The sequence below is a fragment of the Salmo salar genome, chromosome 13 (genome assembly GCF_965601325.2).
Source record: "Salmo salar chromosome 13, fSalSal1, whole genome shotgun sequence".
In the NCBI taxonomy this organism is placed as follows: domain Eukaryota; kingdom Metazoa; phylum Chordata; class Actinopteri; order Salmoniformes; family Salmonidae; genus Salmo; species Salmo salar.
Window position 1 is genome coordinate 7497064 of NC_138303.1, and position 14014 is coordinate 7511077.

General features: G+C 41.7%; 1 protein-coding gene across 4 annotated transcripts in view; it reads left to right on the forward strand.

Moving 5' to 3' along the window:
- Nucleotides 1–14014, forward strand: part of LOC106596008 (synaptophysin) — a 49006-nt gene that overhangs the window by 12694 nt on the left and 22298 nt on the right. For 2 of the 4 annotated variants that reach the window (XM_082959786.1, XM_082959785.1), the window contains exon 2: nucleotides 9341–9406. In XM_082959786.1, coding sequence (XP_082815912.1) covers nucleotides 9341–9406 — 66 coding nt within the window. Of the gene's footprint in view, nucleotides 1–344; nucleotides 5637–9340; nucleotides 9407–14014 lie in introns of those variants that run through there. The other 2 variants (XM_045692836.2, XM_045692835.2) reach the window with 2 other exon arrangements.

Consider the following 14014-nt stretch of genomic DNA (forward strand, 5'->3'; position numbering starts at 1 on the left):
CCTGTAGTAGTCTACACACCTGCAGTAGTGTTCCTGTAGTAGCCAACACACCTGTAGTAGTCTACACACCTGTAGTAGTCTACACACCTGTAGTAGTCTATACTATATACACCTGTAGTAGTCTATACACCTGCAGTAGTCTATACACCTGCAGTAGTCTATACACCTGCAGTAGTCTATACACCTGTAGTAGTCTACACACCTGCAGTAGTGTTCCTGTAGTAGCCAACACACCTGTAGTAGTCTACACACCTGTAGTAGTCTACACACCTGTAGTAGTCTACACTATACACCTGTAGTAGTCTATACACCTGTAGTAGTCTATACACCTGTAGTAGTCTATACACCTGCAGTAGTCTACCAGTAGTAGCCAATACACCTGTAGTAGTCTACCTGTAGTAGTCTACACACCTGCAGTAGTGTTCCTGTAGTAGCCAATACACCTGTAGTAGTCTATACACCTGCAGTAGTCCTGTACAGTATATCACAGTTTCACACCGTTGAGTTTGTTATATCACATGTAATAATAACTTCTCTCATCTCCTTCTCTTCTTCTAAGGATCTTAGGCCGTTGAGTGTCCCATTCCCAATCACTAAAGACCAATGACAATCTCTCTAACTACCAAACATACTCTCTCTGCAGTAACATCCTTTTGCTGCGCTAATGGTTTGTGTTTCTGCTGACTTCAGCACACTGAGGCACCCACTGTTTACGGTTCCATGTGACGTCACAGCAAAGATCTTCAAGTGGAAGGGGATAGTCAACTCTCACCATGGAGACGTCTGCTGCTGCCTGACCTGGGGAGGGCCTGAGGGACTGAGTAGCGTATTCAGTTTACGGTAATACGGTCAGATATCATTGTGAGGATACTAACCTCGTCCCCAAGCGCATATACGCCTGGAATATCAACCATTCAAATGGCCTTAGTGGAAATGACCATAGCATTATGTGGGAGTCACCTACTTAGTAAAGTATTTGTCATAATTAAATTTTAGCGAGTCAAAAAAACTGCGAGGCTTGGGTTAGAGGTAAGGTGTTGTGGGGATTCATTCGTTTCCCCAGTTTCTCCCAGTCTTTCTGTATTGTGCTAATGAAGGCCAAGTTTGACGCATTGGTTCACCAGGCTCTTCGCGCATTTGAGAGGAAGTGTCTGAGAATTACATTATGAGAATTCAGGACACCCCAGGTCCATGAGAGTAACCCTATAACTTTGATAATAAAGGGAGATACAGGACACCCCAGGGCTATGAGAGTGACCCTATAACTCTGACAATAAAGGGAGATTCAGGACACCCCGGGACCATGAGAGTGACCCTATAACTCTGATAATAAAGGGAGATTCAGGACACCCCGGGACCATGAGTGACCCTATAACTCTGATAATAAAGGGAGATACAGGACACCCCAGGGCTATGAGAGTGACCCTATAACTCTGATAATAAAGGGAGATTCAGGACACCCCGGGACCATGAGTGACCCTATAACTCTGATAATAAAGGGAGATTCAGGACACGCCAGGGCCATGAGAGTGACCCTATAACTCTGATAAAGGGAGATTCAGGACACCCCGGGACCATGAGAGTGACCCTATAACTCTGATAATAAAGGGAGGTTCAGGACTATACACACAGCCCAATAGTGTAGGCTTGGCTCTGAGCGATATGACACATTTCATATGGGAGGATTTTTTTCTGTATTGATCAAGGATTTCCTCTCCTTCAGAATGTAAATGTGCCCATGTCATCATAACCACTACACACACGCACGTGCACGCTTACACAAACGTGTGTGAGACCCTGGTCTAAAGTAGCGCCCTATGTCCCCTAATGACATAGCGAGAGAGAGAGACAAACGAGAGAGAGAGAGCGAAAGAGACAAACGAGAGAGAGAGCGAAAGAGAGAGAGCGAAAGAGAGAAAGAGAGAGAGCGAGAGAGAGAAAGAGAGAGAGAAAGAGAGAGCGAGAGCGAGCGAAAGAGAGAGAGCGAAAGAGTGAGCAAAGAGAGAGAGCGAAAGAGGGGGAGAGAGAGAGAGACAAGACAGAGCAAAAGAGAGAGACAAAGAGAGCGCTGGAGACAAACAGAGAGAGACATATAGAATGATATATAGAATATAGAAGCATGATACATAGACTAATGATATAAAGAATATAGAAGCATGATATATAGAAGCATGATATGTATATAGAATATAGACGCATGATATATAGAATATAGATGCATGATATATAGAATTTTGATGCATGATACATAGAATATAGAACAACATAGAAGCATGATATATAGAATATAGAAGCATGATCTACAGAAGCTTGATATATAGAAGCATGATATATAGAAACATGATATATAGAAGCATGATATATAGAATATAGAAGCATGATATATAGAAACATGATACATAGAATATAGAAGCATGATATATAGAACACAGAAGCATGATATGTAGAATGTAGCAGCATGACCACAGAATCAATACACATATGGAAATGCATTAGCATAAACATCAAAATTCCCAATGCAAAGTTACACCTCCCATTCTATTTTTGAGTTGGAGATGTTGAGCCTGGAACTGACACAGACCAGAAACGGCTTATCCACCCTGGAACCAGAGATTCCGGCGCCTTCTTCCTTGGGGGCTTCCCATTCGTCCTATCTCCCTCTCCGTTGGCTTCGACCTCGGTTTCAGATCCTCAGAGCTCCCATCCTCATCATTGCATAGTGCAGAAAATACACGAGAGTTCAGGGGCCTTGCTTTAACAAAGTTAACCATTTTCACTGTAGTGTCCAAAACGTCTTTCAAGCTGTCAGGAATTCCCTTGGCAGCAAGAGCCTCTCGGTGGATGCTGCAGTGGACCCAAGTGGCGTCGGGAGCAACTGCTTGCACTGCACGTTACCACTCCACTATGTCTCCCTGTCTTGTCTTTTGCTCCATCAGTACAGATACCAACATGAGCAGCAGCTACGTTTGACTACAAAACGGACCGTTAGTGGAATTCCCACGAGAGAGTAACGGTTAATGTGATTGTATGTTAATTATTTGACTAGGCTACCTGTATTTGACATTGTGTTGTTATTTCGCTTAACACTAGATGGTTTCATTTTAGGCAGTGAAACGAGGCGACTCAGGCAAGAAAAAAAAACGTACCCAAATGTATATATGCCTCATTGGAAAATATAAATGGACTGTTTGAAAATGTGAAAGGGGAAAAAAAGTGAATCACATTTTGTTTTGTTTGGCGTACCCCCGACGGCATTGTGCGTACCCCAGTTTAGGAATACCTGCTCTACAGGAATGACGGAGTCCATCCAAATCATCTTGGCTCCTGGACTCCTGTCCATGCATTTCAAGACTGCATTAAAACAATGACGTATCAATGACCAAGCTCAGATAATCCCTACCGTTGTGACAATGAGGCGTCATTGTCACGGTTGTCGTTGGTAAAGGAGGACCAAAATGCAGCAGGTATGTGTTTGCTCATCTTGACGTTTAATAAATTCAAAATGAACACCAAAATAACAAACGAACGAACGATCAACAAAACAGTCTGGCAAGGCACAAGGCTAAACACAGAACAATCTCCCACCAATGACAAACACACCCTAATATATGGGACTCTCAATCAAAGGCAAATAGACAACACCTGCCTTCAACTGAGAGTCCCAACCCCAATTAACTAAACATAGAAACAGACACACTAGACTAAACATAGAATACATGAAAATCAAACAGTGCCCAAAAACCCCGGAATACTTAAATCAAATGCCCCTTCAACAAACACACCACCCCGAACCACATAAAACGAATACCCTCTGCCACGTCCTGACCAAACTACAATGACAATTAACCCTTATACTGGCCAGGACGTGACAGTCATAATGATGAGGCTAATGTGCATTATCCTAGGAGCGTTGGCAAACACAATGTAAGTAACTTAATTTATGTCCCTCTTACTGCCCTGAATATCTCTGTTGATCCTACAGCTATTGTATGCCGTAATCATGAGCCTATGAACCAGAGTTATATTGTTAGCACTGAGGCAGTGTGCCCTTGTAGGAAGACCATTTTATGCAGCTCACTCTGCACTATCAACTCAAACATAAATAACCTGAGCATGTCTACCTCTGATAAGCTTCCCAGTAAAGCATTAAAAACAATCAAGCAACCCAGAAAAGTGCTAAAACAAATAGCCCATATGAACACAAGGTCAACATTTAATTTGGAACGGACATAGAACAGGACAGGAACAGCGTCAGCACCAGGTAACATAAGGACATACGACAATTAATGCAGCAGCGGGGAACAGAGCTGGGGAACTGACAAATATAGGGGAGGAAATGAAACAGGTGATTGAGTCCAGGTGAGGCCAATAATTTGCTTATTCGTGTGACATGTGACGAGGGAAGCAGGTGTGCATAATGATGATGGCAGGAGTACGCAGTGCTGGGCAGCCTGGCGCAGAGAGAGGGAGAGAGCAGGCGTGACAGATACAAGAGTACGGTAGCTAAAATGGGGAGAAGTCTGTCCATAATAAAGCGCTGCTCTGCCTTCATAACCACACAAGGGTTTCGACTCTGTCAATCACCATAACAAGGCAGGTCCTACAGGCCCTAGTTTTTTCACACCTGGACTACAGTTCAGTCATGTGGTCAGGTGCCACAAAGAGGGACTTGGGAATATTGCAGTTGTCTCAGAAATGGGCAATACGGCTGTCCCTTAAAAGTACACGGAGAGTTAACATTAATGACATGCATGTCAATCTCTCATGGCTCAAAGTGGAAGAGAGATTGACTTCATCGTTACTTGTTTTTTGTAAGAGGTGTTGACAAGCTGAATGTACCTGAGCTGTCTGTTTAAAATACTGGCACACAGCTCGGACACTCATACATAACCCACAAGACATGCCACCAGAGGTCTCTTCACAGTCCCCAAATCCAGAACAGACTATGGGAGGCGCACAGTACTACATAGAACCATGACTACATGGAACTCTATTCCACATCAGGTAACTGATGACAGCGGTTATAGGTAACCAGATCACGACTACAACTAAGTTACTAAGTCTTTGACAACACTGTGTTGTTGTTACGTTGTTGATTTAATAAAAAACTCATACTTCTCACAATTGACTCACACATAAACAGTTCAGCACCATGGACAGCAGCACCCTGCTCAGGCATTGGGGAAATTAATTATTTTAGGGAAACAAATAGCAGAAAGATACCAGTTTAAAAAGGACAAACCATAGCTTCCAAAAACAATAGTGGATCATCAGGCTCTCCTCTATGTCTAAGAACCATAAACAAAGACATTTATTCGATTTATATTTGTATTTACTTGCTGTTTGGGGGTTTTAGGCTGGGTTTCTGTACAGCACTTTGAGATATCAGCTGATGTAAGAAGGGCTATTTATAATAAATGTGATTTATATTTTTATTTATCTACAAGTCTATGTATGATCCAGTCTGATGGTCGTGGTAGCTCGTGTTGTGTGCATTTTGCTTATCACATGCCACCTAGAGAAGTTCCAGTCTTCTTCTCTTTCCTCTACCAAGGACTGTCGGTTCTGACGACTCCCTCCCTCCGCTAATCCTCTTACCGACGAGCAAGGCGGCCAAGATGGATATTGTGAATCAGGTAGGGCTCTGAACATCTGGAAAAATAACTATTGTTTAAATTCCACCTATAACACGTCTGATGAATAGGCGGCGAGGGGCGTTTCTAGATCCTTATCTGGGATATTAGATTTGTTCGGTAAAACCGAGGAAAGCCCAGTTATGATGCGGCCGCGATTTGTTGACTAATATACAGCACATCCATAATTACTGAGGGGATGGATGGTTATGCATATCTGTGTTAAATCAGGGAAAATCTCTATTGTGGTTATGCCGGTTCAATTATTAGAATACAACATATCCCCCCCCCCCGCAACAAAATATATGATGACAAATACACCCATTCGTGGTCTATGAATGGTGATATGAGCTGTTTGCCCATAATATAAATGTACGCACAAATGTGGACCATATACATTATGGAACGAAATACGTTTGTTTATACATGGTCGAAATATGTATTGGCTCATACGGGTGAATTATTATTTTTATTTTTTTCTGTAATTCTGTAATTACACGATCTTCTTATAAAGCGGGTCTGGTATAGGCTATGTGCAGCTGTCATTTCTGAGATTGCATTGTAAAATGGTAGCTCAATTTCATTCTCTATATTAGTAGCGATGCATGGATAACATCACCGGGGAAGCCGAAAACAAAAGCCCCATTGTACAACCTATGTGTTGTGATAATTGCGTTGTTTGCTCTATAACCTGTTCGTTCATATGTCTCGACACCGTGATATAAAGGCCTAAAGGCCGAGTAAGAAGACAGAGTGGCAGAATAAATTCAACCATCACAAAACCGTGATAGTCCTCAAAGCATATTGCATGTAACAAACAGTTACATGACCTACAGCATGGTCAAGCCAGTTAATAATGTTTATGACATTTTCGGACTACTAAAATTAGATTAGAACGACAGAGAGTTACCACAAGTCAGAAACAGGAGATGCCTCCACTATTTCCACTTTTAACATGTCAACATCATCAAATTACTTATGCTTATTCTAATGCAGGGACAACTAAAAGATACCCTAAAAACGATTTATCCCAATCACGGTAAGCTAAATATGATGTGACTGTCCATGGTTCTGATTTCTGTGTGTGTGTGTGTGTGTGTGTGCGTGTGTGTGTGTGTGCGTGTGTGTGTTTGTGCAAGTAGAAAAACATCGCCAAATGCCATCCTCATCTCTTTCAGTCTATGACTCTGTCATACAGTACATGATTATCATTTTTTGTTGTCCGAGGCTACCAGGCTGAAATGCTAGCTCGCTAGCTTCCATTCACGGGCAACGTTAGCTAGTTAACATTAGCCTTCTACATTTACATTTTAGTTATTTAGCAGACGCTCTTATCCAGAGCGACTTACAGTAGTGAATGCATACATTTAAAAAAAAAAAATCTCCGTACTGGTCCCCCGTGGGAATCGAACCCACAACCCTGGCGTTGCAAACGCCATGCTCTTCCAAATGAGCCAACAATAAAGAAAAGCCCTTGAATGAGTAGGTGTGTCCAAACTTTTGACTGGTACTGTATATATAATAATACTACTACTACTACTACTACTACTACTACTACTACTACTACTACTACTACTACTACTACTACTACTACTACTACTAATAATAATAATAATAATAATAATAATAATTTGGTGGGTGCTTATATTTGTCCTGTTTCACGCATGTCAGGGTGGCAGGTAGCCTAGTGGTTAGAGCGTCAGCCCAGTAACCGAAAGGTTGCTAGATCAAATCTCCTGTTGTTCTGCCCCTACCACTGTTCCCTGGTAGGCAGTGATTATAAATAAGAATGTGTTCTTAACTGACTTGACTAGTTAAATAAATCAATTTACAAGTGTGTATTATACATTGTGTTTTTGCATAGCCCAACTCCCACACCATTTGAGAGTGGAGTCACAGCCAGAATCAGCCATTTGTACCCTTTATTTAACTAGGCAAGTCAGTTAATTAACAACAAATTCTTATTTACAATGACAGCCTTAGAACACTGGGTTAACTGCCTTGTTCAGGGGCAGAACAACAGATTTTACCTTGTCAGCTCAGGGATTTGATCTTGCAACCTTTTGGTTACTAGTCCAACACTCTAACCACTAGGCTACCTGCCGCCCCGTTATCAACAGCAACCTTGGAGCAATTAGGGTTAAGTGTCTTGCTCAAGGGCACGTCGGCAGACTTTTTTTTACCTTGTCGGCTCAGTGATTTGAACTAGCGACGTCTGACCGCTAGGCTACCTGCCGCTCTACATGTCCCTGAGAAACATCATATGGGCCATAGAAATACAATCTACCACAATTTACCAGTCAGATTGCCAGGTGTAGAGGTTCCAAGCTCTTATTAAAGATGATATTTCTACGATATTAGTACCAGTTTATTATTTAATGCTGCTGTCTGTGTAGAGCTTTATTATTATATTACACCAATCAATGATGATGAGGGGTCTGTTGATAGGATGGGTCTGTTGATAGGATGAGGGGTCTGTTGATATGATGATGGGTCTGTTGATATGATGATGGGTCTGTTGATAGGATGATGGGGTCTGTTGATATGATGATGGGTCTGTTGATATGATGATGGGTCTGTTGATATGATGATTGGTCTGTTGCTAGGATGAGGGGTCTGTTGATATGATGATTGGTCTGTTGCTAGGATGAGGGGTCTGTTGATATGATGATTGGTCTGTTGCTAGGATGAGGGGTCTGTTGATAGGATGGGTCTGTTGATAGGATGATGGGTCTGTTGATAGGATGATGGGTCTGTTGATAGGATGATGGAGTTTGTTGCTAGGATGATGGGTCTGTTGATAGGATGATGGGTCTGTTGATAGGATGATGGGTTTGTTGATAGGATGATGGGTCTGTTGATATGATGATGGGTCTGTTGATATGATGAGGGGTCTGTTGCTAGGATGATGGGTCTGTTGATATGATGATGGGGTCTGTTGATATGAAGATGGGTCTGTTGCTAGGATGATGGGTCTGTTGATATGATGATGGGTCTGTTGATATGATGATGGGTCTGTTGCTAGGATGATGGGTCTGTTGATATGATGATGGGTCTGTTGATATGATGATGGGTCTGTTGATATGATGATGGGCCTGTTGCTAGGATGATGGGTCTGTTGATATGATGAAGGGTCTGTTGATAGGATGGGGTCTGTTGCTAGGGTGATGGGTCTGTTGATATGATGGGTCTGTTGATAGGATGATGGGTCTGTTGATATGATGGGTCTGTTGATAGGATGATGGGTCTGTTGCTAGGATGAGGGGTCTGTTGCTAGGATGAGGGGTCTGTTGATATGATGGGGTCTGTTGATAGGATGATGGGTCTGTTGATAGGATGATGGGGTCTGTTGATATGATGGGTCTGTTGATAGGATGATGGGTCTGTTGATATGATGATGGGTCTGTTGATATGATGATGGGTCTGTTGATATGATGATGGGTCTGTTGATATGATGATGGGTCTGTTGATATGATGGTGGGTCTGTTGATATGATGATGGGTCTGTTGATAGGATGGGTCTGTTGATATGATGATGGGTCTGTTGATAGGATGATGGGTCTGTTGATATGATGATGGGTCTGTTGATATGATGATGGGTCTGTTGATATGATGGGTCTGTTGATATGATGATGGGTCTGTTGATAGGATGATGGGTCTGTTGATAGGATGATGGGTCTGTTGATGATGATTTATTTTCTTCTCCAGTTGGTTGCGGGCGGACAGTTCAGAGTCCTCAAAGTTCCCCTGGGCTTTATCAAAGCTCTAGAATGGGTAAGTCATCTCTCTCTCTCTCTACCTCTCTCTCTCTCTCTCTCTCTCTCTCTCTCTCTCTCTCTCTCTCGCTCTCTCTCTCTCTCTACCTCTCTCTCTACCTCTCTCTCTCTCTCTACCTCTCTCTCTCTCTACCTCTCTCTCTCTCTACCTCTCTCTCTCTCTCTACCTCTCTACCTCTCCTGCCCCCTTTCCCTCTCTCTCTCTCTGTGACCAGGAACAACACAAGGCTCAGAGTTGGTCTCTGACCAGGAACAACACTAGGACCAGAGTTGGTCTCTGACCAGGAACAACACAAGGCCCAGAGTTGGTCTCTGACCAGGAACAACACAAGGCCCAGAGTTGGTCTCTGACCAGGAACAACACTAGGCCCAACGGAAACCAGTGACTGAAGTGCATTAGCCGATGAGATGCCGATGAGATGACATGGGACAGTGAGAGAGCATCGCAGCCACCAAGAAGAATTCACTGACCGACTTGACCTGCCTGTCTTTGCTGTCACAAAATCACGATGTAAAATGTAGCTGATTGGACTGTTCTCAACATTATATCAATAGGTACACAACAATATGTATGGTACAATGCGATTGGAAGGTTGGGAGTTTGATCCCCCAGCTGAGTCATCGAAGAGTAAAATGTAAAGCCAAGACTACTTAGTTATATCACATGTCGTGTGTATTGCTAAAGTAGCAAACAGCCCTTTTTCAGTGGTATTCTAGAGTAGCAAACAGCCCTATTTCAGTGATATTCTAGAGTAGCAAACAGCCCTATTTCAGTGGTATTCTAGAGTAGCAAACAGCCCTATTTCAGTGGTATTCTAGAGTAGCAACCAGCCCTATTTCAGTGCTATTCTAGAGTAGCAAACAGCCCTATTTCAGTGGTATTCTAGAGTAGCAAACAGCCCTATTTCAGTGGTATTCTAGAGTAGCAAACAGCCCTATTTCAGTGGTATTCTAGAGTAGGGAACAGCCCTATTTCAGTGGTATTCTAGAGTAGCAAACAGCCCTATTTCAGTGGTATTCTAGAGTAGCAAACAGCCCTATTTCAATGGTATTCTAGAGTAGCGAACAGCCCTATTTCAGTGGTATTCTAGAGTAGCAAACAGCCCTATTTCAGTGGTATTCTAGAGTAGCAAACAGCCCTATTTCAGTGGTATTCTAGAGTAGCAAACAGCCCTATTTCAGTGGTATTCTAGAGTAGCAAACAGCCCTATTTCAGTGGTATTCTAGAGTAGCAAACAGCCCTATTTCAGTGGTATTCTAGAGTAGCAACCAGCCCTATTTCAGTGGTATTCTAGAGTAGCGAACAGCCCTATTTCAGTGGTATTCTAGAGTAGCAAACAGCCCTATTTCAGTGGTATTCTAGAGTAGCAAACAGCCCTATTTCAGTGGTATTCTAGAGTAGGGAACAGCCCTATTTCAGTGGTATTCTAGAGTAGTGAACAGCCCTATTTCAGTGGTATTCTAGAGTAGCAAACAGCCCTATTTCAGTGGTATTCTAGAGTAGCAAACAGCCCTATTTCAGTGGTATTCTAGAGTAGCGAACAGCCCTATTTCGGTGGTATTCTAGAGTAGCGAACAGCCCTATTTCAGTGGTATTCTAGAGTAGCGAACAGCCCTATTTCAGTGGTATTCTAGAGTAGCAAACAGCCCTATTTCAGTGGTATTCTCCTACTGCAGTGATTCGCCAACCAGGGCTGCTAGAATCCTCTACTATGTACTATGGAACCAGCTCTCACACAAAACAAGAGACAAACTATCCTCATGAGAGATTCACATCTACGTCCATCACAACTGACAAACTGAAAGTTTAAAGCAAAAAAAAACCAAAACAAACAAAAACAATTGTAAAGCAGCGCCATACCGGTGGGACCTCTCGTCCTACAACGCCAAGGGGACAGCAGTTCAGTTCAGATTCACTGCTGTTTTATCTGTAGATGTGCTTTTTCAAAACCTAATTAACCGTAACAACAACAACAACATGACGGAGAGAGTAATGGCGACACGCGGTGGCCGCGGTGAGTCATGACACCCTGCCCAGGTCATCACAGTCTGTCCAGGGATTAATACAACAGTACCAGCTAGATAACTCTGGTGAAACACATCGACGCCAAGATAATGAATGACTTCAGTTTTGTATCCAAACTGACCGCGCGTTTCAACATTTTCTGTGTATTCTACGTAACATAGCATAGATTATGAAAGCAGAAAACAGTGGGATTAGACCTAGACGGGTAGCAGCTGTTCTTCCTAATCTGGAAGGCTACTTTGATAGGACGGCAGGTGAGATTAGTTCTTCCTAATCTGGAAGGCTACTTCGATAGGACGGCTGAGATAGTCCGGCAGGTGAGATTAGTTCTTCCTAATCTGGAAGGCTACTTCGATATGACGGCAGGTGAGATTAGTTCTTCCTAATCTGGAAGGCTACTTCGATAGGACGGCAGGTGAGATTAGTTCTTCCTAATCTGGAAGGCTACTTCGATAGGACGGCAGGTGAGATTAGTTCTTCCTAATCTGGAAGGCTACTTCGATAGGACGGCAAGTGAGATTAGTTCTTCCTAACCTGGAAGGCTACTTCGATATGACGGCAGGTGAGATTAGTTCTTCCTAACCTGGAAGGCTACTTCGATATGACGGCAGGTGAGATTAGTTCTTCCTAATCTGGAAGCCTACTTCGATAGGACGGCAGGTGAGATTATTGTGTTCGTTGTCGCTTGGAGTCGTGAGTTGGTCCCCAGGCTGTTGCCCCTCCCACACACGCATACACACACACACAGACACACAGCCCCACACACACACACACACACACACACACACACACACACACACACACACACACACACACACACACACACACACGAACATACACGAACATACACACACACACGCACAGACACACACACACACACACACACACAGATGCACACATACACACATACACCAGTAGACAGACAGATGGCATTGAAATGAGGTGGAAACATCATTGATTCAACCAGTGTGTGCCCAGTGGATTTGTTTTCATGATTTGTTTTCTTCCTCCTATTACAGTACAAGGTTGATTACTTCACTACCAGGTTGATTACTTTACTACTTGATTACTTTACTACCAGGTTGATTACTTTACTACCAGGTTGATTACTTTACTACCAGGTTGATTACTTTACTACTTGATTACTTTACTACCAGGTTGATTACTTTACTACCAGGTTGATTACTTTACTACCAGGTTGATTACTTTACTACAAGGTTGATTACTTTACTACCATGTTGATTACTTTACTACCAGGTTGATTACTTTACTACCATGTTGATTACTTTACTACCAGGTTGATTACTCTACTATCAGGTTGATCACTTTACTACTTGATTACTTTACTACCAGGTTGATTACTTTACTATCAGGTTGATTACTTTACTACCAGGTTGATTACTTTACTATCAGGTTGATTACTTTACTACCAGGTTGATTACTTTACTATCAGGTTGATAACTTTACTACCAGGTTGATTACTTTACTATGAGGTTGATTACTTTACTATCAGGTTGATTACTTTACTATCAGGTTGATTACTTTACTACCAGGTTGATTATTTTACTACCAGGTTGATTACTTTACTATCAGGTTGATTACTTTACTATCAGGTTGATTACTTTACTATCAGGTTGATTACTTTACTACCAGATTGATTACTTTACTATGAGGTTGATTACTTTATTATCAGGATGATTATTTTACTATCAGGATGATTACATTACTACTTGATTACTTTACTACTTGATTACTTTACTACCAGGTTGATTACTTTACAACAGGATGATTACTTTACTATCAGGTTGATTACTTTACTACTTGATTACTTTACTACTTGATTACTTTACTACCAGGTTGATTACTTTACTACCAGGTTGATTATTTTACTACCAGGTTGATTACTTTACTATCAGGTTGATTACTTTACTACCAGGTTGATTACTTTACTACCAGGTTGATTACTTTACTACGAGGTTGATTACTTTACTACTTGATTACTTTACTACCAGGTTGATTACTTTACTACTAGGTTGATTACTTTACTACCAGGTTGATTACTTTACTACCAGGTTGATTACTTTACTATCAGGATGATTACTTTACTACTTGATTACTTTACTACCAGGTTGATTACTTTACTACCAGGTTTATTACTTTACTATCAGGTTGATTACTTTACTACCAGGTTGATTACTTTACTACCAGGTTGATTACTTTACTACCAGGTTGATTACTTTACTACTTGATTACTTTACTACCAGGTTGATTACTTTACTATCAGGTTGATTACTTTACTACCAGGTGGATTACTTTACTACCAGGTTGATTACTTTACTACCAGGTTGATTACTTTACTACTTGATTACTTTACTACTTGATTACTTTACTACCAGGTTGATTACTTTACTATCAGGTTGATTACTTTACTACTTGATTACTTTACTACTTGATTATCTTACTGCAAGGTTGATTACTTTACTACTTGATTACTTTACTACCAGGTTGATTACTTTACTACTTGATTACTTTACTATCAGGTTGATTACTTTACTACTTGATTACTTTACTACCGGGTTG